The sequence below is a fragment of the Cebus imitator genome, unplaced genomic scaffold (assembly GCF_001604975.1).
Source record: "Cebus imitator isolate Cc_AM_T3 unplaced genomic scaffold, Cebus_imitator-1.0 Scaffold439, whole genome shotgun sequence".
Classification (NCBI taxonomy): domain Eukaryota; kingdom Metazoa; phylum Chordata; class Mammalia; order Primates; family Cebidae; genus Cebus; species Cebus imitator.
In genome coordinates this window covers 1,480,839-1,504,977 of record NW_016107754.1, presented here as the reverse complement: position 1 = coordinate 1,504,977, position 24,139 = coordinate 1,480,839, and the positions used below count along the sequence as shown (strand labels likewise).

Here is a 24,139-nt window from a genome sequence, read left to right as displayed (position 1 = left end):
TTTCCTCCCCTGGAGGGGTGTGGCAAAAGGTCTAAAGTAACCTACCGTGGAGAGCTCCAACCTTTGTGCCTGGATGATGCTATACGACTGCAGATCCTGCTTCCATAGCTCTAAAGCGCTGCTGTAGTAGCAGGTTTCTGACATACTCTAAGGAGGAGAGAATTTTACCTGGCCGTTCTCCAAACCTGGAAACAGAACGTGCTCCAACCACTTAACGTATAAAACACTTAACCTATCACATCCATCCTTCTGCCCAGGGGAGAGCACGCAGCAGGAGCCAGTTGATGTCTGGTGGTGATTTAGTTATGAGTCACCCACTCCCTGATCAGTTATCTGGAGTCATTTCCACGGTAATCCATAAGCCGGATGGCATCACAGTTTTTCATTATCAGCATCAGGAGCACACACGTACAAATAAAGCATCAAGAATGATTTTCATCCTCTTTAACACCAAAGAAATCACTCTGTCTACAGCAGTCACTTTGAAACTTTAAAAAGAACATGACTAACTTGCTCACCCCCTTTTAATTCCCTAAATACTTGACAAATGGGAGTGGGAGAGACACTGTTAGGTCAGATGTGGCAAGTGGCGGGGAAACAGGAAGAAAGCCTGGAGATGTGGGCAGAAGGAGAAATGGATGGGACAGTTCTGTGGAATGAATTAATGAAACAGATCAATACGTCACTCACTAATCAGTCATTTTCATCATTTTCTGTCCAATGAAGAGGGAATAATGTGGCTAAATCTATACTTTGACTTTTCAGGGGTTAAATGGATCTATTTCCTAGCTCTTTTTAAAATAACCTCACAGAACACTTTCGTTACTGGGGGTAATAGTGTATAATAGAAAACAACAACAGAGAGAAACAAAGTCAAATAGTTATTATTATTATTATTATTTTTAGACAGAGTGTTGCTCTGTTGCACTCCAGGCTGTAGTATGATGGTGTGAACTTGGCTCCCTGCAACCTCCACCTCCCAGGTTCAAGTGATTCTCCTGCCTCAGCCTTCTAAGTAGCTGGGATTACAGGCACACGCCACTACACCTGGCTAATTTTTGGTATTTTTAGTAGAAATGAGGTTTCACCGTGTTGCCCAGGCTGGTCTCGAACTCCTGATCTCAGGTGATCCACCTGCCTCAGCCTCCCTAAGTGCTGAGATTACAGGCATGAGCCACTGTGCCCAGCCAAAATTTTTAACTATATTGATCTCTGCCTTTCTCATCTGTAAAATAAGAATAATGAAATATGCATAGCTCAGGGTTGTTGTGAGATATCCAATGAGACAGAGGATGTGAACTGACAGAGCACATTTGAGCCTTAGTATCCAATCAACGTTAATCCTCCCTTTCCCACTCCTTTTCTGCTTTTATCACTGCCTCATCCTTACCCCAGTGTTTACTTACTAGATGTGGCACCTTGAGTGGTTAATCTTTCTAAGGGTCATTATCTTTAGCTGTAAAATGGAAATAGTAAGATCTACTTCACGGGCTTGTTATTAGATTAAATGAGATAATCCATACAAAGCACTTAGTATTTCACCTATAGTTAGACTCAGTGGATATAATTATTGTTTGGTAATTATTAATCATAAAGTAACTTATTTCTAGTTGAAATCATTAGAAATATCATAGAATCATAAAATACTAGACCTGAAGACCCTTAGTTCTTGGTAGTCATTAGTCATATATAGTGGTTTTCACCTTGGGATGATATCTCCCCAAAGGAGGAATGCATTTGGAGATGCAAGTGGCATTTTCTGGTTGTCACCGTGACTAAGAATGCAACTGCATTTAGTTACCTGGGGGCCAGGAATCCCAAACATCTACAATGTGCAGGACACTCTCATCCATAAAGAATTGTCCCATCATAAATGCCAATTACCATGGAGAAACAAAGTTGTTCAACCACTTCCCTGGGGGGCTCAGAGAGATGAAGATAATTAACCACAGTATCAGAGTTAGGTAGCATTATAACTAGAACTAAATTTTGTATAAAGTGTTAACACGGCAAAAATTTTTCCCATCTTTTGCAATTGTCATCAACAGAGCATACATGTCTCTATTTTTAGCAGTGGCAATTGTCTCTACAAAAATCAGTAAAATTCCCAAGGGAAAAAAAAGCCTTAGAGTGTACTTTCTTACTGTGTCTCTAGGAGAGACACAAAGAGGAGGATTTTTTAATTTTAATGTTCAATAATAATAGATTAGCTTGTTTCACTGGTCCTATTATAGTAAAGGCTGGAGTCCTTACCAGGATACTGTGTTCTTAGTTCCTCAGAACACAATATTAGAGAGCCGAAGCCTTGATCTCAGCCCTCCTCTGGGTTCATTAGTTTTATTATATATTTTTCTGCTTTTATTATTTTAATTGACAAATAATTATATATATTTTTGACATATGTATACAATGTGGTAATGATCAAATCAGAGTTGTCAGTACATCTATACCTCAAACATTGATCATTTCTTTATCTTAGAAACATTCAAAATCTGCTCTTCTACTATTTGGCCTCATTAGCTTTATACAGAGGAAAACCCTGTTCTAAAATCATAGCATGTCATGCATGTATGTTGTGGTGAATGTCTAAAAAGGCATGAAACTGCTGAACAACTCTAACCCCACTGCCGAGAAATAGCTCAATTATGTGTCCTGCTGATCATGATTCAAGTTGAGTTCAATGTCGTCTATTTTAACACATGTGGAGCACTTGCTGCTTACGGGCGTTGTTTGAGATGCTTGGGGTACTAAGGTGAAGTAGATATAGCCCATGCCTCAAAGAGGTTAGAAGACAAAAATGTAAGCAGATTACTTCAATATAGTAGAGTTAGTATTATAGTAGAGGTAAAATTATCCATTTATAGAGTAAGCTAAATTCATAAATTGATTTTGATTAGTCACTTGAGTGTTTTAAATAACAGACACATCGGTTACTGTAATATACTAAGGAAACACATCTGGTCATCACATATAAGATGACTGTCTTAAATCATGAATTTGTACACTTGTCTGTCTTTCAAAGTTAGGGCATATGCTGAATAAGACAATCAGTATCACCTGAGTACTAGCTATATATCCTTTAGAATGTTAGTTAACATTCCCTTAGCCTCAGTTTCCTCAACGAGAAAAAAACATAAAGTACGCATTTCTGCCCTACTTAGCTCTGAGTATTACTATAAGAATAGAAGGCAATAATACCTGTGAATGCTTTATCCATAGTATATATGACTCCATTTGCTCTTTCCAGAAAGGCTACATTTCTCAGCCCCCTTTCGTAGCTAAGGGTATTATTTGACTAATTCTTACCAATGGAATGTTAGTGAAAGTGATATTACTTCTAGCCCAAGCAGTTAAAGGTGGTTGTACTTTCTCTAAGAAATTATTTTTTCTCCTTGTGCAGTCACTTTGGGGACCATGTGTCCCAGATGGCATAGCGCTACACAGAACTACAAAAGAACTACATAGAACTACAAAATGGAGAAGGCTATATGCTCTGTATTGGGCTTGATGTCAAAAATATTTTGTTGTCACTGAGATTTTAGTGCGTATGCATTACTGCCGCCCAGCTTATCTCATATTGACCCTTACACATTACAGATATAAATTCTTATTTTTGAAACACACTAGCATACTTAGATGGTCTCATTATCCAGTGGCCCTGAGAATATTTACTGCATTAACGCAAAGCCTCAGAGAATTTGTTAGTCTGTCGCTATAACCTTCTCCACTATAACATTCTCCCAGATGCTAAACAAAACCTACATGACCTTCCACCTCTCATTTCCATTTTCAATACCCACCTCCCTTCAAATACTGGTTTTTAGCATATGTCCTAAAACGGTTTCTTAACTAACGTGTCGCATGTGTCTTTTATACCAAAGAAATCAATATGCCAAATACATGAGGCATGCAATTTGCCAATTTTATTCATGTTAGGAGCAAACAGCTTTGAAACCTTCCTCGCTGGATGACAAAGATGTTGATCACAACAAGTGAAGGGTTTGCCTTCACCTGTAAAGATACTTGCTACCTAAGGGAACACTTTCAAAATGTATGTTTCAGACAAGAGCATTTACTGTGCTGTGCAATACAAGTAAACACATTTGGAATACTCATCCCAGTAGCTTTTTTTTTTTTAATAGAAGCTTCTATTATTTCAAACATCCTTCGTATTGAAAAATATACAAGTACAATATATATATAATTACTGGAAGATCATAGAATAATAACGCTCTTTAAATATCACCTTACCTGTTCTATAGTTTGACTTCTGGTAACATATTCATTACCAACTTTGATTTTAGGATGGATCAAGCCCTTTATCAACTCAGAGGAGTTAATGCCCATGAGGAAAGCAGCTTTGTCAGCATCTGGTCATCAGAAATAAAAGAAGAAAAGAAAAAAGAGAGGTAAACACTGTAAAAATCCATTCCATTACAGCCAAACTAACTACACAGAGGACAGAAAGATGGTATGTTTAGATGAATGTAGCAAGGTAGACTGTAGTTTTCAAATAAATGCCTGAATCCTAAAAGTTTAAAGGAAACTATTTCTTCGAAATGCAAGTCAAAGTCACATTGAAATGCTACTTCATCAGTTCGTTGGCATTAATGAAAAAGAAAAAATGAAAATATAGTGTCACTTCATACCCACTAGAATGACTATAATCAAAAAGGCAGACAATAACAAGTGTTGGCAAGGATGTAGAAAAATCTGAACCCTCATGCATCGTGGGTGGGAATGCACAATGGTGTGCAGTTGCTGTGAGAAACAGTTTGGCAATTACTTGAAGTTAAACATAGAATTTCTATAGAACCCAGCAATTGGACTCTTAGGTACACACGGAGAGAAATGAAAACACATGTTCACACACAAAATTGTACACAGATGTTTCTAGCAGCATAATTCACAATAGTCAAAAGGTGGAAAAAAGTGAAATATCCATCACTGATGAATGGGTAAATAAAATATGGTATACTCATATAATAGGATATTGCTCAGTCATCTTACAGAATGAAGTATTGATGAGTGCTGCAACATTTCTGAAACTTGAAAACATTATGCTGAGTGAAAGGAGTCAGACACAAAAAGCTACGTATTGTAGGATTCCATCTCTATGAAATGTTCAGAACAGGCAATTCATAAGGACAGAAAGTCGATTTTGCTTGCCACAGGCTGAGAAGCAGAAATCAAAGTAACTATTAATTGTTGCTGCTAAGAGTTTCTTTTGGCCAGGCATGGTGCCTCAGGCCTGTAATCACAGCACTTTGGGAGGCCGAGGTGAGTGGGTCACCTGAGGTCAGGAGTTCGAGACCAGCCTGATCAATATGGTGAAATCCTGTCTCTACTAAAAATACAAAAATTAGCCGGCGTGGTGGTGTGCACCTTTAGTCCCAGCTACTTGGGAGGCTGAGACAGGAGAATTGCTTGAACCTGGGAGGTAGAAGTTGCAGGGAGCCAAGATCATGCCACTGCATTCCAGCTCTGGTGACAAGGCAAGACTCTGTTTCAATTTAAAAAAAAAAAAAAAAAATTTTAAAGGTTTATTTTCTTGATAACTTATTCTGAAATTAGATAGTGGTGATTGCACAGCCTTGAGAAAATACTAAAACCCAATAACTATACAGTTTAAAAGAGTGAATATTATGGTATGTGAATCTTCTAAAAGAGGACTAGTATCAAAAATAGATTATTTTAAAAATTCAGATGTAATTTGTCTGAAGGACATGGAAAATGCCATCTTTATTATTTGTCTTTCTCCTTCTCTGTATGTACTTGTGGATTCTTTCCACAAAACACAGACTTGGGCCATGTAATCTGATAATTATAGACAAGCACCAATCAACAGAAGCCAGGACACTCGCCAGTTATCTGTAAAACACCCTCCCTTTCCCTGCAAAGTCTCTGTTTACTCTGTAGTGCCCTCTGCTGTCCAACAATAATACTTACACCTCACAAAATTGTTTCATTTCCTAAAGAAGTGGAGAACAAGCATCAGCAGAAGGAAAAGTATTATCAGACGGAAAAATGACACAAAATAATAGCACAGGCAAAAATTTATAAACATATTTCAAGTTGTATATTATTTCAGTTATCAAACAAAATAAATATTTCACTCATCTGAAACCTCCGTTTTCTATTATAAATGAATTTGGAGATATGCTACTATGTCTGACATCCTTCTGTTGAATAATGTCTTATAATAGAAGATAATGCAGCCTTTCTTTAATTCACTAAAGAAAAAATGCAATTTTTCCTGGGCCATAATCACAAACAGAAAATAAAATAAAAACAAAATACAATTAGAGAGCTCTATCTCGTCTGCATTAGCAACATCAATTTCCTTTTCACAGCCTTTAAAATGTTTACAGAGCCTTAAAATGTTTGAAATGTTTGACTTGCTTATAAACCAAAATCAATATATATTATACATACATTGCTGCAAGCTACATACCTACTTTAAGTTCGTTTATTTGCAGTGATAATAGCCTGAGTACTCGGTTGCTGTGGAACCTTTCAAAACACAAAGCCTATTTGGAAAAATAATGAAAATCAACGGTAGAACAGACATGCCCATCCTATGCTGAGATGCGCCTGCTAAGAGTACCAGGTCTGGAGGCAAAAGCTTGATAATTTCAAGTTAAGAATCCGGTATGTCAGATCATAGACTTTTGGAACTAGAAGAGACTTTATAGAGTATTTAATCCATTGTGAATACATTTCAAAGATGGGAAGAAATACAATGTGCCTGGTTAATCCAAGTGGAGATGAACAGTAACCAGCAATGTGTAAAATAATTTTCCAGTATCTGTCCAGGTTTTTTTTAAAAAAAGAGAAAAACATTTGTTTTTTCTAAGCTTTGGAAGCATGCAGAGGGCTAATACAGGTAATAATGGTCTCAAAGTATAGTTTCCCACACCAAGAGCCTACATATATCCTTTTTCCAGTGTTAAGCACAGTCCTTTGAGTCCATTTTTATCCATGAACAAAAGAAACTCAAATTCTCTCAGGAGTATCCCACCTTAAGCTTAACAGAAATAGCATCTGACATTACAGGATTATTTTTCACTTACTCCAGAGATAGTTGCGTATCTACAGACTGGACTAGTATGCCCTGGATTTGCTCCAGAGATTTACATTATGCATCACATATGCTCTCTGTTTAGTTTGTGTTTTGGGCCAGGGCAGAGGAAACAAGAGAGGTCATCATGTTCCAAAAAGTAAATTACTTTATTTGCGCTAAACATTTACAGCTTACAACCAAGATGACAATAACGTAAATCTATGAATAAATGCCCATCTGACTGACATTCAGGAGCTACTATTGTAAAGACAGCAATGTGTATAAATATATTTAATCATATTCCCAAATAGGCTTTATGAAATTCCCACCAATAAGCATGAGTTCCTTCAGGACCTTGTGAATGAACCCATGGATCTTAATTAGGCTGCATGATCTTACCTGGGAGAGGTAACATTTAGCTAGAGCGGTGGTTCTCAAGCATCAGTGTGTTTTGGGATAGCGGAGAGCTAATCAAAGATTAAACAACAGGCTCCCTGAAGCAGGTTAGGGCTGGGCCTCTCTAGTTTTATCATGTTACCCAGGTGATTCTGATACACATAAAATTTCGAGAACAAAGTCATTATTGCGGCAATTCACAACTTTGACTGCACACTGAGGTCCCTAGCAAGTTGTAAAAACAAATACTGATGCCTAAAATTCACCCACAGAAATCTGGCTTATCTGGCTTCGGTAAGACCTACTTTCAGGACTGTAAAAGTTCCCCAGTGATTCTGGTGAGCAGTCAAGTTTGCAAACTACTGTCTAGAGAATAGTAGCCAGATTTGGTAAGTTCATTTTGAAATCAGGAAGATGGAAAGAACAAGGTATGACTTCACCTGAAAATAGGTAAAAAGGTAGAGAAATCCAAAAAGCAATCTTTTCCAAATTTAAAATTCTATCCCAGTTCAGTCCCATCTGCAAATAACCAGATATAAAAGAATGAAACAAAACCCAGTTTTGTAAGTCTACAGGGGTTATGATAATGATATTAATCTCTTTTATGGAAGGTTATAATACAATTTTTGAGCTGTTCATATTTCATTAATTAAACAATGTTTACTGGGCATTTGCTATATGTAAGCCCTGATGCTAGATAATGTAATAAGATGATAAACAAACAAGGCAAAAATCCCTGGCATCAAGAAATTATAATCTCTGGAGTAAACAAAATACAGGAAAAAAACAGTATGTCAGTAAAACAACTGCATAAGAGACACAGAATCGAGTATCACAAAAATGTGAAGTAGGGACTTCTGCACTGCAGGACTGGGGAAGGATTAAAAAAGAAACAACATTCAATCTGAGCCTTGAAGGATCACAAGAGTTTTTGTAAGCAAATATGGGAGCACAAGAGTTTCCATCACAATGAACAACAAGACTTGAAGCCACAGGCATTGAAGAATACAAGCTATGGTCAGAGAAGAGGTTATAACCCAGATGGATTGGACTACGATGCCAGGGAGTGAGTGATAAACAGAAAAGTGGGTGATTTCTGGTTGCAAAAGACATCTAATGCCCCTATAATTTATTAAAGAATGGGGAGATGCTAAAGGAGCTGTAAGCAGAGAAATGGCATAATGAGAGTCATGCTTTCGAATGCTTAATTTTGGAAATGTGCAAGACAGACAAGAGTAGGAAGAGTTTAAAAGTACAGAGAGTGAACTCATTGCAGAATGCCAAAGTGTGAGATGCTGAAGCTCCAAACTGGTAATGAGGAAGGGGAAAAGAGAGACTGAGAAACATGACTAGGATGTTTCCAGTCTGAGAAGTAGAGAAAAGAACAATACTGTAAATATGAATAGAAATGCCAACAGGAAGACATCACTGGGGAAAGAAGATGATGGACTTTTAGCCATACAGAGTTTAGGATACTAAAAAATATACAGGTGAGGGTTGGTAATGTGGAGTTGGAACTCAAGAAAGAGGCAAAAGCTAAGATGCCCCTTTGGGTTTGGGTGCCCTTCCTCCTTCAAACTTCTTCGCCATCTGTCCAGCTCCTTCAATTCCTTTCTAAATATTTAACTGGGAGAAATTTCCCAAAGCTTAATATATTAAAAACCCTTAGAATTAAAGAAAAATTCAACACCTCCATTTTTAAAATGAGCTAGAGGTAGAAGCATACTGAAAAAAGCTCAGTATCCAGTAAGATGCTTAAGTTAATTACGGTACATTCATACCATGGAATACGTTGTAGCCATCTAAAAAGATATTACAGAAAAGACAAAAGATACATACAATTTGGTTAAAAAGCTAGTATAAAACAACATGTATATGATCATGTATTTTGATTTTAAAAGGTTATATGTCCATATTCAACTAGAAAATTCCATTAAAAATACATCCTTTGGTATTCACAGTGATCGTCCCTGAGTAGGTAGGATTCACATAACAAATAATTATCTGATACTATGGGCCAGGCACATTTTATAACCTGGACATATAGCAATGAACACACCATATTAGGTCCCCGCTCTTACAAAGCGTACATCTGATGGAGATTGAGGGTTGGAGGCTAGGACGCTCAGTAAAAGCTAGCAGTATAAATAACATGAAGAAAAATATTTAGGGTAGGGGGATAGTGGTGGAGGTAGCTAAAGAAGGCTTTACTATTTAATAAGGTAACATCTGAGAAGTTACTTTAATAAGCGAGGGAGTAAGGCATGAGGACAGGCGAAAAGTTCCAGGAAGAAGGAGGAGCTAATGAAAACAGTCCTGCAAGAGGAGGACTTACATGTTTCAAAAACAACCAAGAGCCAGGACATATCCATGGAGGGGAATCAGAGAAGAGAAAACGGCAGATTTCACTACCAACGGTAGGGATTAGAGAGAGAGAGAGAAGTATTAGTTGGTGCAAACGTAATTGTGGTTTCTGACATTAAAAGTAATGACAAAAACTGCAATTACGTTTGCACCAACCTAATATCGTAAAGGTTAAGGAAGCTGTGACAGGGATGTGGGGTTTTATTTGGAGTAGGGGAGCCATTGTTGAGTTTAGAGCAGAGGCAGGACATGGCAGGACAAGGGCTGACTGACACTGTGAAAGGACTGACTCCAGCTTCTGGGCGCAGAGCTATCCATCTACCCATCATAGCAAGGGTGCAGGCAGGGAGATGAGGAAGGAGGCTGTGGCAATAACCTGGTAGAAATGTTGGCTCAGGTTAGGTGGTGGCGGTGGACATGGCCATGGCGATAAGTCATGAGCTTTTGGATGTATTTGAAAGGTAGAGACAATGAAAAAGAGAGGAGTCCAGAATGATTCTGAGATTTGAGTCAGGGCAACTGGGAGAACCGAGTTGGCATTTATGAAGAAGACCAAGTAATGAAGAGTTGGTAGTAAAGGCAGGGTGGGATGAAGAGTTCAGTTATATTCATGTTGAGTTTGAGATGGTCACCAAAGAAATTTGTATAGAAAGGGAAGAGAAAAGATTCAAGAGTTGTGCCCAGAGCAGCCCTAGAGCAGTTAGCAGTAGGGAAGATGTGGAAGCTCCATCAAAGAATGTGAGAAAGAGTAAAAAAGGAGAACTAATGAGATTACGTATTTTATTTGCTCATCTGTGTTTTCAGATTTCTTAATAAGTATGCCTTGTTTTTGTAATAAAAATAATTCTTTAAGATCAACCTTTATTTTAAAGCATGGATAAAGCAAACAGGATGGCAAAAGTAAAATTAGATGTCATAAAAGCATGTATGAATATGTTACTATATAAGATGTTTATAAGTTCTTCATTTCACATTCCCTCCCTTCATTTACATCTGTGCTGTGTCTTCTCTGAGGGAATTTCTGACCATCCTACCTACAACAACTCCTGTATCCTATTATTCTTTATTTTTTAACTCTGTTTTACTTTCTTTTTGTATGGAACTTGTTATATAGTTGTGTATTTATTGTCTAACTCCCACACTAGTCAAGACAGGGACAATATCTTGCTCACAGATGTATCCCTAGCATCAAAAATAGTCGCTGGCACAGGGTAGTCTCAAAAATAATTTGTTGCACAACAGGCCGGGCATGGTGGTTCACGCCTGTAATCCCAGAACTTTGGGAGGCCAAGGTGGATGGATCACTTAAGATCAGAAGTTTGAGACCAGCCTGGCCAATAGGTGAAACCCCATCTCTACTAAAAATGTGAAAATTAGCTCAGCATAGTGGTGCACCTATAATCCCAGCTACTTATGAGGCTGAGGCACAAGAATCACTGAACTTGGGAAGTGGAGGTTGCAGTGACCCAAGATTGCCCCTTGTACTCCAGCCTAAGCCACAGAGCAAGACTCTGTCTCCAAAAAAAATAAATTTTATATATATATATATATATATATATATATATATATATATATGTCAAGCAACAAAAAAACAAATAACCCAATTTAAAAAACAAAAAACCCATCTTTTTAAATGGGCAAAGGACTTAAATACACATTCCTCAAAAGATATACAAATGGCCAATAAGCACATAAAAAGATGTTCAACATCACCAACCATTAGGGAAATGCAAATTAAAACCACAAAGAGATACTACTTCATACCCATAAAGATGGCCATTATAAAAAACAACACCAAGAAACATCTCGGGGATTGCTGGCAAGATGGCCAAATAGAAACAGCTCAGCGCGCAGCCCCCAGCAAGAGGGACACAGAAGGTAGGTGATCTCTGCATTTCCAACTGAGTGGCGCCTGGAATGCCAGTGAGACAGAACTGTTCATTCCCCTAAAAAAGGGGGCTGAAGCTAGGGAGCCAAGTGATTTGGCTTAGCAGGTCCCACCCCCAAGAAGACCAGCAAGCTAAGATCCACTGGCTTGAAATTCTCACAGCCACCACAGCAGTCTGAGCTCAAACTGGGACTTTTGAGCTTGGTGAAGGGAGGGGCATCCACCATTGCTGAGACTCGATTAGGTGATTTTAATCTCACCTGTGTAAACAAAGTCACTGGGAAGTTTACACAGCAACTGGGTGGAGCTCACAGGAGCTCAACAAGGCCTCTGCAGGCAGACTGTGTCACTAGACTCCCTCTTCACTGGGCAGGGCATCTCTGAAAAAAGGCAGCAGCCTGTCAGGGAATTATAAATAAAGCCCCCACCTTCCTGGGACAGAGCACCTGGGACAAGGGGCAGTTGTGGGTAAAGCTTCAGCAGACTTAAACATCCCTGCCTGGCAGCTCTGAAGAGAGCAGCAAATTTCCCAGCACAGCACTGAAGCTCTGATAAGGAACAGACTGCCTCCTCAGTGGCTCCCTGACCCCCATGTATCCTAACTGGGAGATACCTCCCAGCAGAGGCCAACAGACACCTCATACAGGAAAGCTCTGGCTGGCATCTGGCAGGTACCCTTCTGGGATGAAGCTACCAGAGGAAGGAACAGGCAGCAATCTTTGCTGTTCTGCAGCCCCTGCTGGTGATTCCTAGGCAAGCAGGATCTGGAGTGGACCTCTAGCAAACTCCAGCAGACCTGCAGCAGAGGGGCCTGACTGTTAGAAGGAAAACTAACAAATAGAAGGAAATAGTTTCAACATTAACAAAGGACGTCCACTCAGAGACCCCATCCAAAAGCCAACAACTTCAAAGACCAAGGGTAGATAAATCCACAAAGATGGAAAGAAGCCAGCACAAAAAGGCTGAAAATTCCAAAAACCAGAACACATCTTCTCCTCCAAGGAATCACAACTCCTCACCAGCAAAAGAACAAACTGGATGGAGAATGAGTTTGACAAATTGACAGAAGCAGGCTTCAGAAGGTGGGTAATAACAGACTTCTCTGAGCTAAAGGAGCATGTTCTAACCCAATGCAAGGAAACTAAGAACCTTGAAAAAAGGTTAAACAAAATGCTAACTAAAATAACCAGCATAGAGAAGAACACAAATGACCTGATGGAGCTGAAAAACACAGGACGAGAACTTTGTGAACCATATACAAGTTTCAATAGCCGAAATGATCAAGTGGAAGAAAGAATATCAGAGATTGAAGATCAGATCAATAAAATAAAGTGAGAAGATAAGATAAGAGAAAAAAGAGTGAAAAGAAATGAACAAAACCTCCAAGAAATATGGGATTATGTGAAAAAACAAATCAACCTTTCATCAGTGTACCTGAAAGTGACAGGGAGAATAAAACCAAGTTGGAAAACACTCTTCAGAACATTATCCAGGAGAACTTCCTCAACCTAGCAAGACAGGCCAACATTCAAATTCAGGAAATACAGAGAATACCACAAAGATACTCCTCAAGAAGAGCAACCCCAAGACACATAATCATCAGATTCACCAGGGTTGAAACAAAGGAAAAAACGCTAAGGGCAGCCAGAGAGAAAGGTCAGGTTACCCACAAAGGGAAGCCCATCAGATTTACAGCGGATCTCTCAGCAGAAACCCTACAAGCCAGAAGAGAATGGGGGCTGATATTCAATATCCTTAAAGAAAATAATTTTTACACCAGAATTTCATATACAGCCAAACTAAGCTTCATAAGTGAAGGAGAAATAAGATCTTCTATGGACAAGCAACTGCTGAGAGATTTTTGTCACCACCAGGCCTGCCTTACAAGAGCTCCTGAAGGAAGCACTAAGCATGGAAAGGAACAACCAGTACCAGCCACTCCAAAAACATACCAAATTGTAAAGACCATCAATGCTATGAAGAAACTGCATCAACTAATGGGCAAAACAACCAGCTAGTATCATAATGTCAGGATAAAGTTCACACATTACAATATTAACTTTAAAGATAAATAGGCTAAATGTCCCAATTTAAAAGACCCAGACTGGGAAATTGGATAGAGTCAAGACCCATCGGTGTGCTGTATTCAGGAGACCCATGCCATGTTCAAAGACACACACAGGCTCAAAATAAAGGGATGGAGGAATATTTGCCAAGCAAATGGAAAGCAAAAACAAAGCAGGGGTTGCAATCATAGCCTATAATAAAAGAGACTTTAAACCAACAAAGATCAAAAGAGACAAAGAAGGGCATTATATAATGGTAAAGGGATCTATGCAACAAGAAGAGCTAACTATCCTAAATATATATGCACCCAATACAGGAGCACCTAGATACATAAAGCAAGTTCTTCAAGATCTATAAAGAGACTTAGGCTCCCACACAATAATAGTGGGAAACTGTAACACTGCACTGTCACTATTAGACAGATCAATGAGACAAAAAATTAACAGGATATCCAGGACTTGAACTCAAATCTGGACCAAGTGGACTTAATAGTCATCTATAGAACTCTCCACCCCAACTCCACAGAATATATGTTCTTCTCAGCACCACATTGCACTTATTCTAAAATTGACCACATAATTAGAAGTAAAACACTCCTCAGCGAATGCAAAAGAATGGAAATCATAACAAATAGTCTCTCAGACCACAGTGTGATCGAATTAGAACTCAGGATTAAGAAACTCACTCAAAACTGCACAACTACATGGAAACTGAATAACCTGCTCCTGAGTGACTACTGAACAAATAATGAAATGAAGGCAGAAATAAAGATTTTTTCAAAACTAATGAGAATGAAAACACAATGTACCAGAATATCTGGGACACATTTAAAGCAGTGAGTAGACAGAAATTTATAGCACCAAATGCCCACAAGAGAAAGGAGGAAAGATCTAAAATTGACATCCTCATGTCACGATTAAAAGAACTAGAGGAGCAAGAACAAACAAATTCAAAAGGTAGCAGAAAACAAGAAATACCTAAGATCAAAGCAGAACTGAAGGAAACAGAGACACAAAAAAACCCTTCAAAAAATCAATGAATTCAGGAGCTGTTTTTTTTAAAAGATCAACAAAATAGATACACTGCTAGCCAGACTAATAAAGAAGAAAAGAGAGAAGAATCAAATACATGCAATAAAAAATGAGGAAGGGGATATCACCAGCTATCCCACAGAAATACAAACTACCATCAGAGAATAGTATAAACACCTCTATGCAAATAAACCAGATAATCTAGAAGAAATAGATAAATTTCTGGACACTTACACCCTCCAAAGAGTAAACCAGGAAGAAGTCAAATCCCTGAATATACCAATAACAGTGTCTGAAATTGAGGCAGCAATTAATAGCCTACCAACCAAAACAAGTCCAGAACCAGATTGGTCACAGCCGAATTCTACCAGAGGTACAAAGAGGAGCTGGTACCATTTGAAACTATTCCAAACAATAGAAAAAGAGGGAATCCTTCCTAACTCATTTTATGAGACCAAAAACATCCTGATACCAAAACCTGGCAGAGATGCAACAAAAAAAGAAAATTTCAGGCCAATATCCATGATGAACATCAATATGAAAATCCTCAATAAAATACTGGCAAACTGAATTCAACAGCATATCAAAAAGCTTATCAATCACAATCAAGTTGGCTTCATCCCTGGAATGCAAGGCTGGTTCAACATACGCAAATCAATAAATATAATACATCACATAAACAGAACCAATGACAAAAACCAAATGATTATCTCAATAGATACAGAGGAGGCCTTCGAAAAAAATCAGCAGCTCTTTATGCTAAAATCTCTCAATAAGCTAGGTGTCAATGGAACATATCTCAAAATAATAAGAGCTATTTATGACAAACCCACAACAAATATCACACTAAATGAGCAAAAACTGGAAGCACTGCCTTTGAAAATCAGCACAAGACAAGGATACCCTCTCTCACCATTCCTATTCAACATGGTATTGGAAGTTCTGGCCAGGGCAATCAGGCAAGAAAAAGAAATAAAGGGTATTCAATTAGGAAAAGAGGAAGTCAAATTGTCTCTATTTGCAGATGATATGGTTGTATATTTAGAAGACCCCATTGTCTCAACCCAAAATCTCCTTAAGCTAATAAGCAACTTCAGCAAAGTCTCAGAATACAAAATCAATCTGCAAAAATCACAAGTATTCCTATATACCAATAACAGACAAACAGAGAGCCAAATCATGAGTGAACTCCCACTCACAATTGCTACAAATAGAATAAAATACCTAGGAATACAACTAACGAGGGATGTGGAGGACCTCTTCAAGGAGAACTACAAACCACTGCTCAAGGAAATAAGAGAGGACACAAACAGATAGAAAAATATTCCATGCTCATGGTTAGGAAGAATCAGTATCTTGAAAATGGCCATACTGCCCAAAGTAATCAATGCTATCCCCATCAAGCTACTATTGACTTTCTTCACAGAACTGGAAAAAATACACCTTAAATTTCATATGGAACCAAAAAACAGGCAGCATAGCAAAGACAATACAAAGCAAAAAAAAAAAAACAAAAAACTGGTGGCATCACACTACCTTACTTCAAACTATGATATACTACAAAGCTACCATAATCAAAACAGCATGGTACTGGTACCAAAACAGAGATATATAGACCACTGGAACAGAACAGAGGCCTCATAAATAATGCCACACATCTACAACCATCTGATCTTTGACAAACCTGACAAAAACAAGCAATGGGAAAAGGATTCCCTATTTAACAAATGGCGTTGGGAAAACTGGCTAGCCATAAGCAGAAAGCTGAAACTGGATCCCTTCCTTACACATTATACAAAAATTAATTCAAGATTGATGAAAGATTTAAATGTAAGATCTAACACTATAAAAACGCTAGAAGAAACCTAGGCAATACCATTTGGGACATAAGCGTGGGCAAAGATTTCATGACTAAAAAACCAAAAGTAATGGCAACGAAAGCCAAAATTGACAAATGGATCTAATTAAAGAACTTCTGCACTGCAAAAGAAACCACCATTAGAGAGAACTGGCAACCAACACACAGGGAAAATTTTTTGCAATCTACTCATCTGACAAAGGGCTAATAACCAGAATTTACAAGGAACTTAAACAAATATACAAGAAAAAAACAACTCCATCAAAAATTGGATGAAGGATATAAACAGACACTTCACAAAAGAAGACATTTATGCAGCCAACAAACATATGAAAAAAGGCTCATCAACACTGGTCATTAGAGAAATGCATATCAAAACCACATTGAAATACCATCTCACACCAGTTAGAATGTGATCATTGAAAAATCAGGAGACAACAGTTGCTGGAGAGGATGTGGAGAAATAGGAACACTTTTACACCATTGGTAGGAGTGTAAATTAGTTCAACCATTGTGGAAGACATTGTGGTGACTCCTCAAGGATCTAGAAATAGAAATACCACCTGACCCAGAAATCCCATTACTGGGTATATACCTAAAGGATTATAAATCGTTATATTATAAAGACATATGCACACGTATGTTTATTGCAGTGCTGTTCACAATAGCTTGGAACCAACCCAAATACCCATCAATGATAGACTGGATAAAGAAAATGTGGCACATATGCACTATGGAATACTATGCAGCCATAAAAAAGAATGAGTTCGGCCAGGCGCGGTGGCTCACGCCTGTAATCCCAGCACTTTGGGAGGTCGAGGCGGGTGGATCACAAGGTCAAGAGATCGAGACCATCCTGGTCAACATGGTGAAACACCGTCTCTACTAAAAAACTACAAAAAATCAGCTGGGCATGGTGGTGCGTGCCTGTAATCCCAGCTACTCAGGAGGCTGAGGCAGGAGAATTGCTTGAACCCAGGAGGCAGAGGTTGCGGTGAGCCGAGATCGCGCCATTGCACTCCAGCCTGGGTAACAAGAGCAAAACTCTGTCTCAAAAAAAAAAAAAAAAAAAAAAAGAATGAGTTCATGTTATTTGCAGGGACATAGGTGAAACTGGAAACCATCATTCTCAGCAAACTGACACAAGAACAGAAAACCAAATACCTCATGTTCTCACTCATAAGTGGGTATTGAACAATGAGAACACACAGACACAGGGAGGGGAACAACACACACTGGGGTCTGGGGGGTGGGAGACTAGGGGAGGAATAGCATGGGGTGGGGGGATTGGGGAGGGATAGCATTAGGAGAAATACTAATGTAGATGATGGGGCAATGGATGCAGCAAACCACCACCATGGCACGTGTATACCTATGTAACAAACCTGCACGATCTGCACATGTACCCCAGAACTTAAAGTATAATAAATAATTTTTTAAAAATAGCAAATACTTGGAACCAAATGCCAATCAATGATAGACTGGATAAAGAAAACGTGGCACATACACACCATGGAATACTATGCAGCCATAAAAAAAGGATGCGTTCATGTCCTTTGCAGGGACATGGATGAAGCTGGAAACCATCATTCTCAGCCAACTGACACAAGAACAGAAAACCAAACACCACATATTCTCATTCATAAGTGGGTGTTGAACAATGAGAACACATGGACACAGGGAGATGACCATCATACACTGGGGTCTGTTGGGGGGTGGGGGCTAGGAGAGGGAAAACAGAGGGGTGGGAGGCCAGGGGGAGATAGCATTAGGAGAAATACCTAATGTAGATGACAAGGTGATGGATGAAGCAAACCACCATGGCATGTGTTTACCTATGTAACGAACCTGCATGATCTGCCCATGTACCCTAGAACTTAATGGATAATAATAAAAAAAAATCGAAACGGAAAACAACAAATGTTGTCATAGATATGAAGACATTGGAAACTTTGTGTATTGCTGGTGAAAATATAAAGAGGTACAGCCACTGTGGAACAATATGATGGTTCCTAAAAAATAGAATTACCATTCATTCTAGCAATTCCACTTCTAGGTATATACACAAATGAATTGAAAGCAGAGACTCAAACAGATATTAATTTACCAACATTCATAGCACCATTACTCACGATAGCCAAAGAGTAGAATCAATCAAATGTCCATAGATTGATGAAAATATAAGCATGTTATATGCATACACTGGAATATTATTTAGCCTTAAAAAGGAATGAAATTCTGATACAGCATTGATGAACCTTGAAGACCTTCTGCTAAGTCAAATAAGCCAGTTACAAAAAGTCGAATATTATATAATTATACTTACATAAGGTACCTAGAGTCAGAAAGTAAAATAGTGGTTACCAGGAGTACAGGAAAGGGATAATGGGGAGTTTTGGTTTAATGAGTACATAGCTTATTCAGGTTGACATGATGAAAAAGTTCTGGCAATGGATAACATTGCTAATTACACAACAATGTGAATGTTCTTCATGTCACTGAGCTGTACACATAAACATGGCAAAATTGTAAATTGTATGTTATGTATATTTTACACATTAAAATATAAAATTAAAATTATTTGTTGAAAGAATTGAATGAATGTGTTTTTGCTTCAGTTGTAAGGAATTTTAATATTAAATGTAATAACTGCTTTCTTCTTTTCATAATTATGGGGATTTCTTTTAATGATCATTCTAGACAGATCATTCATTGAAAGGTGCCTCAAATCTTTCTGGTAAGCAGATAACAATATAGATTTGTTACATGTGAAGGAAAAAAAAGGAGAAATAAAGCCTCCTGATCTCACCCCTGTGAGTTAGTTACTTACTGCTGAAATTCCAAGGGCCTTAGTTCACATTTCGGTTATGTAACTTAATACGTTTTATCATAATTTGCTTATTTTTTTTAATTTTTATTTATTTTTTTAGAGATTGAATCTCACTCTGTCACCAAGGCTGGAGTGCAGTGATGCGATCTAGGCTCACTGCAACCCTCGCCTCCCTGGTTCCAGCGATTCTCACAGCCCAGCCTCCTGAGTAGATGGGATTATAGGTGTGCACCACCACACCTGGCTAATTTTTTGTATTTTTAGTAGAGACAGGGTTTTGCTATATTGGCCAGGCTGGTCTTGAACTCCTGGCCTCAAGTGATCCATCTGCCTTGGCCTCCCAAAGTGCTGGGATTACAAATATGAGCCACAATGTCCAGCCATAATTTGCTCCTTTCTCTCATTTTTCTCAATAATCTATGTGCTAATGACAGACTATGTCTTAATCAATTATCTTTCACCCAAGTTTAGCAAATTGACTCTATCATCAATAATTATCTAGGAGTGCTTCTTATTCTGTGATAGAAGTAGTTGACAGAACCATTTTTGAAGAATAGCAATCAAGGGAGACACTATTGATTAATTTCAAGTAAGAGGTGAGGTTAACCGCAAGGAAAAGGGGAGCAGGCCTGGGGCCAGGGATTTGAAGTATATGCCATGTCTTCAAAGTAATTCTTACTTTCTGTGCCATCTGCTTCCAGTTGCTCTTCTCCAGGTTTCTGTTTAAATTTCATGTTTCCAAAGTGCATGATGGCCCCAGTGAGTTTATAGCATCCATACTTCTCATCAGGAAGAAAACCCAAGATGTCCATGGCTTGCTGTAAAAAGAGAAACAGATGGCCCTGTCTTCATTTGCCTAATGGCTGCAGTGTGCACCTCACCCCCACTGTGTTACACCTCAGGCTGTGGGCTGAAGGGAATGAGACAGACAGCTTTGTTCAAAGCAATGCAAATCAGCCCTGTTGGCACTTGGTCACCCACAGTCTGCTCATTCCTTTAAAAGAGAATTAGGAAGGCACAAGACTAGGCTTGTTAGTTCCCAGTAGTTTTATAACTTTCCTTCCATGCCCTGCCCCTCTCTTGTTCCTTCCCCCAACAGATCACTTACTGGCTATATGAGGTCAATTATTTTGCGTTTCGTGGTTATGGCAGAAAGCACCATATCTGCTGGGTTGCTTATTTCTGTGGTCCTCCCACATGTTCTCCTGACTTTATTCCAGAGCAGACACATTTCAAAGACTGGTGAAAGGAAATGCTTAAGAAAAGCCACCTTCCCATAAAACTGCAGCCTAAGAATCTGCCGCACAAGATGTGCATTCGCATACTCTCCAGGAGGGAAAAAGTTGGTACAATCTTTCTGTGGTTAATTTAGGATGTGTACCAAGAGACTATAAAAAATTCATAATCCTTAGTATTTTCACATCTAGGAATTTAGCATAAGGGGAATCTAGTATACAGAAAAAGTGTTTAGCTACAAAGATATTCACCTGAGTTGGGGGTGAAAAAACAAACAAACCAAAAAACTTGAATCTGACACTAGGATAATAGCTCAATAAACAGGAAGACCTATGGAGTCCTGAGTTTCCACTTAAATGTTTACAAAGAGTTCCTAATGATACTTGAAATGCTTAAACGATTAAACTGAGAAAGCAAATTCTATATGCCAAATGTATATGCAGCATAATTGCAGTCTTTGGTAAGAAAACAAAAACACTAACATGACCATACAAAAGCAGCTGCAAATAGATACAAACAGAATAAAGACTATAAAGAGATACATAAAAATGAAAGAGATGTTTGCCATTGAGTTGAAATATCTTTCTACTTTTTTATAACTTCCAAGTTACTATAGTGGCAATGTGGAGTTTTCTCATAAGTAAGCAAACTTTGGACAGAAGGAGCCCTACACCCCTAGCGAAAGCAAGGCCATTTCTCCGGATCCCGGAAGAACAGAACTGTAAAATGCTGTCTTTCATTTCTCACTGCCATTACCAGATTTTGCTTTGACAATTAACAAGCCTTACTTCTGTGGCCAGCAATTCTTCAGCATCATCCAAGCTCTCCACAGCAACTACTCCACAGGAGCAAAAGTGAAAGTCTGAGGGATCTGCAGACACCAGGAGCATGTCTATAGCGGGAAAACCATTCATTAAGCAACTTAAAGAAAACCGCAAGGCCTTAGAAAATAATTGAGCAATATTCACAGTTTACTCTTACAGGTTATATCCTACTTGTAAACAAACCAAAATAAAATCTATATTTTAGACCCAAACGTCTACAGTCAATGTTTGCCCTCTATTAACTTGTCAGTCATGTATTAATGCCTCCCAAGAGACGACAGGCTGGCAAAATCCAAAAGCAGATTCAATTGCAGCAGTTTCAATGGGTGCAAAAAAATAAAAGCAAAACCAGATAATGTGTGTTGACAAAACTTTGAAAACAGGAATTTGGCCTAGATTTATGACTAAGGGCTGGAGGACAAAAGTATTTTGTAAAATTACAAGTAGAACAGACCTGAGCTTCAAAAGCTAGGAAGCAGCCAGACGCTGGGGTCAGCGCTCAGGGATCATTAGCAGGGCAACCCTGTCACATCACATCCTCGCTATTAGGGAGCTGAGTCTGTCTTTCAAGGGATCCATAAATCAGCTGCTGTGTTCAGTGCGGCACCCTGATATGTCTAAGAGTCCTGACATGATTCACTTAGTCAGGAAACATAATGCAGGCTGAAGCAGAGGCAGGCTGTCAGCCGCACATCATCAACTGACTTGGCAGAATTACATTAACCTCTCACTGCTCAACACTTGCTCTCCATGAAGTTTTTTTGAGCTGATCTTATTTTTCTATTTATTTCTCAATGAAGTGAAAATTGGTTATCTTGAACCCCATATTTCAGAAATGAAGAAATTGGGCTACATAAATGTTCATAGTAACTTTGTCAGAAAACAAGTCAAATGTCCATCTGCAGTTGAATGGGTTAACAAACTGTTGTATATCCATACAGTGGATTGTTATTCAGCAAATGAAGGAATGAACTATGAATACATGCTGGAAATGGAAGAATTTTAAAATAATTATGCTGGGTGAAATAAGTCTGACAAGAAGAATATGTACTTTATGATTTTGTCTTTAAACATTCTAGGAAATGCAAACTAATATATGGTGACAGGAAGCATATTAGTGGTTGCTTAGAGAATGAGGCTGTCAGAGGAGGTCTCCAACGAGTGAGAAGGGGCAGGGTGGAGGTATTATAAAAGATTCAAGGACACTTTTGAAAGTATACATGCGCCGGGCGCGGTGGCTCAAGCCTGTAATCCCAGCACTTTGGGAGGCCGAGGCGGGTGGATCACGAGGTCAAGAGATCGAGACCATCCTGGTCAACATGGTGAAACCCCGTCTCTACTAAAAAAAAAAAATACAAAAAATTAGCTGGGCATGGTGGTGCGTGCCTGTAATCCCAGCTACTCAGGAGGCTGAGGCAGGAGAATTGCCTGAACCCAGGAGGCGGAGGTTGCGGTGAGCCGAGATCGCGCCATTGCACTCCAGCCTGGGTAACATGAGTGAAGCTCCGTCTCAAAAAAAAAAGAAAAAGAAAGTATACATGCATTATCTTGATTGTGGTGATGGTTTCATACACATGCATATATATGTTAACATTTATCTGTTACATACTTAAAACATGTGCAGTGTACTTTATTTAGGTGATTAGTACTTCAATAAATTTGTTTTATAAAACTTTAAAAATAGAAAGTAGCCTAACTTAAATCAAGCAGAAGGTGAATATACGTATTTCAATTAAAATATCCTTTAAAAATTTTTAAAGTACTTGTTTTTAAAATCATTTTTATTTTTTAAATTGACAATTTAAAATTGTATATATTTATGGTGTACAGCATGATCTTTTGATATATGTACACATTGTGGAACGGCTCATTCCAGCTAAGTAATGTATCCATCACTTCACATACTTTTTTTGGGGGAGTGAGAATATTTAAAATCTACTCTGTTAGCCATTTCAAGTATATAATATATTGTTATTAACCATAATCACTATGTTGTACAATAGCTCTTCTGAATTTATTCAACTTTTTTAGATTCTACATGAGTGAGATCGTGTAGTATTTGTCCTTCTGTCCCTGCCTTATTTCACTTAGCCTAACGACCTTCAGGTCCACCCATGTTGCCATACTGGACAAAAGTAACAAGATTTTCTTTCCTTCCTTTCTTTTCGTTTCTTTTTTTCTCTTTCTTTCTTTCTGTCTTCTTCTGTTGTTTTTCTGAGACGGGGTCTTACTCTGTCACCCAGGCTGATGTGCAGTGGCATGATCACAGCTCACTGAAGCCTCAATTTCCCAGGCTCAAGTGATCCTCCCACCTTAGCCTCCCTAGTAGCTGAGACTACAGGTGCATACCACCATGCTCAACTCATTTTTCAATTTTTTGGAGAAACGCGGTCTTGGCCGGGCACGGTGGCTGACGCCTGTAATCCCAGCACTTTGGGAGGCCAAGGTGGGTGGATCACCTGAGGTCAGGAGTTCAAGACCAGCCTGGCCATCATGGTGAAGCCCCATCTTAAGAAAAGAAAAAAGGAAGGAAGGAAGGAAGGAGGGAAGAAAGGAAGGAAGGGAGGGAGGGAGGGAGGGAG

The 24,139-nt window shown here is 38.7% G+C and overlaps 1 protein-coding gene across 1 annotated transcript in view; it reads right to left on the bottom strand.

Moving 5' to 3' along the window:
• The window catches only part of MYH15 (myosin heavy chain 15), a 181,044-nt gene that overhangs the window by 107,105 nt on the left and 49,800 nt on the right, over nt 1–24,139 (bottom strand). Inside the window, exons 12-14 of the mRNA XM_037732018.1 lie at nt 21,522–21,625; nt 20,177–20,315; nt 4,252–4,370 (exon numbers count right to left, since the gene is read on the bottom strand). Coding sequence (XP_037587946.1) covers nt 4,252–4,370; nt 20,177–20,315; nt 21,522–21,625 — 362 coding nt within the window. The remainder of the gene's footprint in view (nt 1–4,251; nt 4,371–20,176; nt 20,316–21,521; nt 21,626–24,139) is intronic.